This window comes from Poecilia latipinna, unplaced genomic scaffold, assembly GCF_001443285.1.
Source record: "Poecilia latipinna isolate Pla-1442-1.1 unplaced genomic scaffold, P_latipinna-1.0 Scaffold3261, whole genome shotgun sequence".
Taxonomy (NCBI): Eukaryota; Metazoa; Chordata; class Actinopteri; order Cyprinodontiformes; family Poeciliidae; genus Poecilia; species Poecilia latipinna.
Genome location: NW_015115877.1, coordinates 5991 through 10891, shown reverse-complemented (window position 1 = coordinate 10891; position 4901 = coordinate 5991). Strand labels below are relative to the sequence as shown.

At 35.9% G+C, this 4901-nt stretch overlaps 1 protein-coding gene across 1 annotated transcript in view; it reads left to right on the top strand.

Annotated features, from left to right (window-relative positions):
* The window catches only part of LOC106940518 (rap1 GTPase-GDP dissociation stimulator 1-like), a 33701-nt gene extending 29628 nt beyond the window's left edge, over positions 1–4073 (top strand). Inside the window, exon 2 of the mRNA XM_015023278.1 lies at positions 3749–4073. Coding sequence (XP_014878764.1) covers positions 3749–3882 — 134 coding nt within the window. The 3' untranslated portion in view covers positions 3883–4073. The remainder of the gene's footprint in view (positions 1–3748) is intronic.
* Positions 4074–4901: the final 828 nt, after the last annotated feature.

Below are 4901 nucleotides of genomic sequence, written 5' to 3'. Positions count from 1 at the left end.
GTCCACTGGGTTTTTCATATTAAAAGATGTTAAGCGGACAGGAAAAGTAAAAATCTTACTGCGTAATTATAGGTTACGGGAGAACATCGCCAGTGAAATGCTATTTAAACCCATAACTAATCTTAAAAACAACAAATCAAAAGCTACAATTAAAATGAATATCAATTATTTGCATTTCTATTTAATCCAAATGATGGGGGGTTAAATAATGCTAATATTCTAAGACGGACCACAGATACATAAAAGTAACATTTGTTTATTGAGAGTATCAATGCTGCTAAATTTGATTTAATGGTTTCAGCATACATAAATTAAAAGATTTTAAATTATTTAGTCTTTAAATTTAAGATTTTAAGGAGCTGGCAAGTTTACTTTGTGAAAAGTGCAAAGAACAATCTTCAGTTAGATTGTTTTGTTACCATAGCTACAATTTGATGCTCTGAGTTTAATCTTTGAGTTTGAGCACCATTTTTTTCACAAATACCAAAAAACTACAATTATAACTTATTGCTTTTTAGGTTGGCCAATTAAACTATTCCCGCTCCCCTAGAGTTCACTAAAGCTAACACAGAAGCTATTAAGAGGTGCTGATGTTTTTAGCAATAAGACAAATTCTACTCATGTTGTGGCTACTCTTGCATCATAAAAAGGGCCAAAAAACAAAAATGCCAGAGTAGTTTTTTAGGAGGAGGTTTTCGAGTCACTCAAAATAAAAAGCACTTACGGAGAGTTTTCTGGCTTATAAAAATTACAGAAATATTCTCCAAGTTGACTTCATTCAAAAATTTAAATAAACAATTTTGTGGTAGAAAAACTGTTTCACTCCTCACTCCTTCACCAAACAATCAGATCAACCACAGCAACTGCTTCTGCTTGTTAATCACAACAGGAGGCTGACTGACAAGGAGGAGGGTGTAAGAAAAACAAATGAATAAAGAATAATCTACCATTTGCATAACCTTAGATCTGTAACAGTAATAATTTAGCAAAAAATAAATTAATCTAATTCTTAATAGGCTCCAACAGCTCATTTCCTCAGACAACATTGGATCGGCCCTGCATGAGGAGTTAAATCTGCTACACTGCGTGCAAATATGTGCTACAAATGGGAGGTTTAATTTAATCCTGCTAATGTTGCTTTAGTAGCTCTTCCATTTTGTATCTGTTGAGTTTTCAATAAGCATCATAGAAACTGTTTTGGTTGCTCAGACTTTATGGGACAAGACTTTCAGATCTCCATGCAGATGTGTGCATTGACTCTGGCTGATGAAGTGGACAAAGCATTCGATATGGTTTGATGCATTGTGTAACCGGAAAAATAATATTAAAAATTATATAAAACCAACGACGTGCGTGACTACAAGTTGAGGGCAAGAGCTCCTCACCAGGCTGGAACTTGCATGATGAGTTGTTAGCGCTGGTTCGTTAACCACTAACGCTCTAGCCAACTGGGACCACATAGGTAAACTTTAAAGGGAAGACAGAGCCACTCTGGGCAGTGTGTTAAGATTTAAATGCCCCACATAATTCTTTGTTTACAAAGATAAATCATTCTCATCACTCCCTCAACCTGAACCACTGAAAGCAGGACTAAAAGTTATTCCTGCAGTTCATATAGAGCTGCACAACCAGAGCTAACGCAGTAGGTTTTAAACTCCTACCTTGACATAGATTTCTCCAAAGAAACATAATTCCTCTCAGGGGCTTGATGTAAATATTCATACAGGTCAGGCTGTGTGCAGTTTGAGTGAAAGAAGGCGTGCGCGATCTGCACTGAGGTAAACTTCAGAAATCAAGCAGTGGCAGTGTGAGAGGCAAAGCCTCTCTGTGCCAGCTGTGTGATTGGTCCGCTATCCCGGCTTTAAATGCATCAACTATAAACCTATGTTCTATAAACCTATCTTTTAGGAATAAACCTGCTCTGCCAGTGAAATGCTCAAAGCAACAGAGACGCTTGCAATCCGGTTTTAACATTTTTTTTTTCATTAAGGGTTTTTGTTATTATTATTATTTATTATCCTAAAAACATAATCAAGCCGCCAGTCTTATAGTGCACTGGGGGAAATCCTGGAGTTGGATGTTGATTTTCCATCATTTTCTGTATGATGACAGTTTTTAGAGGAATAGGAGACCTGAATAAATCTTGAGCAAGGAAAAGTTATGATAATCAAAGAATTCTCATTGTGCAGGATACCAGCTAATGATCACTTGCATGCAGTTAGCTGAGCCAGGTAACAATCTGCTGGCATTTAGCTGTCATTGCTTCGGAAAATGTCTGCAATCAGCGGAGTGGCTGTCGTGTTATAGACAGCTCTGTGTATTCCTTCAGTTGGTTATTTAGGTAGATTGAAGGTTGAAACTCCACCAGCTGCATCTTGTATCACATGTGTGATTTTTGTTGTGGAAGCTTTCCTTTCTGTTCAAGGCTGGAACAATGAATTGGACTCATCACGATGAATCAATTAAAATAATTGTCAACTAATTTAGTAATTTAGTAATTGTTAGCTGGAGACTACAGACTCTAAAAAAGGCAATTTGTTGAAAGAATTAATGTAAATTAATTAAGTCAAACATGTCCAGAAAGTATAAACAATTTGCATTTAAGGTGGGCAAAACCTTAAATCCACATAAGTTGTGTGCAAGTATGTTCTACCCAGAACTCAAATGGCAGTTTTAGCGTCACCCGGTTCAAATTCTATTTAAAAAAAAAAATCTCCTACTAAACACCTTGTATTTAAAATAATTAATCTGATATTAAATAGAAAATTCCCTGATCAGCCCTACATTCTATTGATGTTCAGCCCAGCAGACAGAACTGAGCTTTTCACTTGTTTTAGCTGCAGGTACTTCCTGTGCCACAAATAATGTATCGTTCACTCACGCTATACCGTTACTACATTTTATACAATAAAATGTTTGTTTTCTCACTTTAAAAATAAATTAAATTATTTCCTTATTTGCATTTTTACTATATACACTGTAATGTATTTTTTAAAATCTGCAGATTTCTTTATTTGATCTATCAGTAGAATAATGGATTAATAAAATAATTATTAATTGCAGCCCTAATATATTTGAACAGCTGAATGGTTTCTTTACTGCAGTAAATGCTCACTCATGATTAGAGGGGACTCTGATAGCAAGGAATGAGAAGCTGTGATTTAGATCAAGGCATATTTATATGATTAAAATGGTCTAGTCAAAGTCCAGACCTAAATCCAAATCTGCAGCAAGTCTTGGAAATGGATTTTTCAGAGAGCTACTTTTTACATTAATAGATACAAAGAGCATGGTAGAGTCATAACTCAGAAGAGCTGCAGGTAATCTGAGGTAGGACATACAAATGCACACCACACTTTGATTTTAATTCATAAAAATTGGTGGGTTGTTTATGCAGTTCATTTTTTTGCATCTTGCTTGTGATATTTTTTTTCTTTAATCTGATGTAAAACCATTAATTACTATTTGTATTTAATTCTTTACGGGTCTATATAAAATAAACTGAATTGAAATTAACTGACCTGATCAACTTGTGTTTTCAGTTTGAAATGTCACTGTTACACATACCTGTACAGGAGAGTTAGCTAAAACCTGGCCCACCACATTTTTCCGTGGCTATTCCGAGGTTAATGGATTCATTGTGTGTCGTCTCTGGCTTTCTTCTTCCATGTGTGCCGTTCCATCACATAAACTCAGAATCAGAATTCTGATTCTGTTTAGTAATTGGATTCTGATCCCTTTTCTCCAGAGTACATGAGGAGTCCCTGTGTGGAAGCCGGCCTCATCCCTCCTCTAGTTCAGCTGTTAAACTCCACCGACCAGGAGGTTTTACTGCAAACCGGTCGAGCGCTTGGCAACATCTGCTATGACAGCCGTAAGTAGGAGTTAGATTTGCTTTGGAAATGCTGATTCAGAGGATTATGTTTCTTTTAATAATCTGCCAAAAAGCTACAGAAATTGGGCAACAAAGAGCATACTGGATCTGGGTTGATATTTTTGACTCCATTGGACGGTTTTTGTATTACCTGATTTTTATTTTTTTTTGTTTTAGCACAGTAAAAAAATATTTCTACCAACAAATTCAAAGATTACATCTACATCAGGAGGGATTAATGTGTCTAGAATGTGAATCTATATGTGCACAGTCACATATAGAAGATTAAGTTTCACTGTTCTGTGATATGCAAACCTAAAAGAGATTCCAGCTGATCTGATAATAATATGATTGCATGTAAAATGGCTGCTTGCAGCCCTTCAGTGATGTTCATTCTGAGGAACTTCATCATTTAATCCACGTTCTACCAGCAGTGTTCTCATTACAACTGTCAGATGTGATGCAGAGTTTATTGAAGAGCTGGTCTGCAATCTGCTGGGACCTGGCATTTGTTCAGGTGGAGGTAGGTGCAAGATTATTAGGATATAAAGCAAAGCTGATGAGATGGAAGAAGCACTGCTGATGAATCCTGTCTCCAGGTTGTTTGCAACCATCAATCATACCATTGACTCTTTTCTGGACACGTCAAGATTTCCTCAGAGCAGATAAAATTAAACGTTTTTGGGGAAACTTCTGTGACATAGATAGTTTAAAGCCTTGTGACTTGTTTAAAAGTTGAATGGCGTATCTATGTTGAAGTAGGCAGAATTAGTAAGATGTGACAAATTAGAAGATTTTACAATTTTGTGGACTTTTGAAGAATTTCAATTCTAATGGGGCTGTAATTTTCACAAAAGTGCCAATATTTCAAAAAGCACAATAGTGCACAATAGTAAATTGCACAATAGTACAATTTAGCAAAAGATGTAGCATAACTCGGCAGAAGAAGCAGAATGTTTTAATATATGAATTAGTAAAATTAGTTAATGTGAGCATGTTAAACAGAAAAATGTACGGAAGTCGGAAT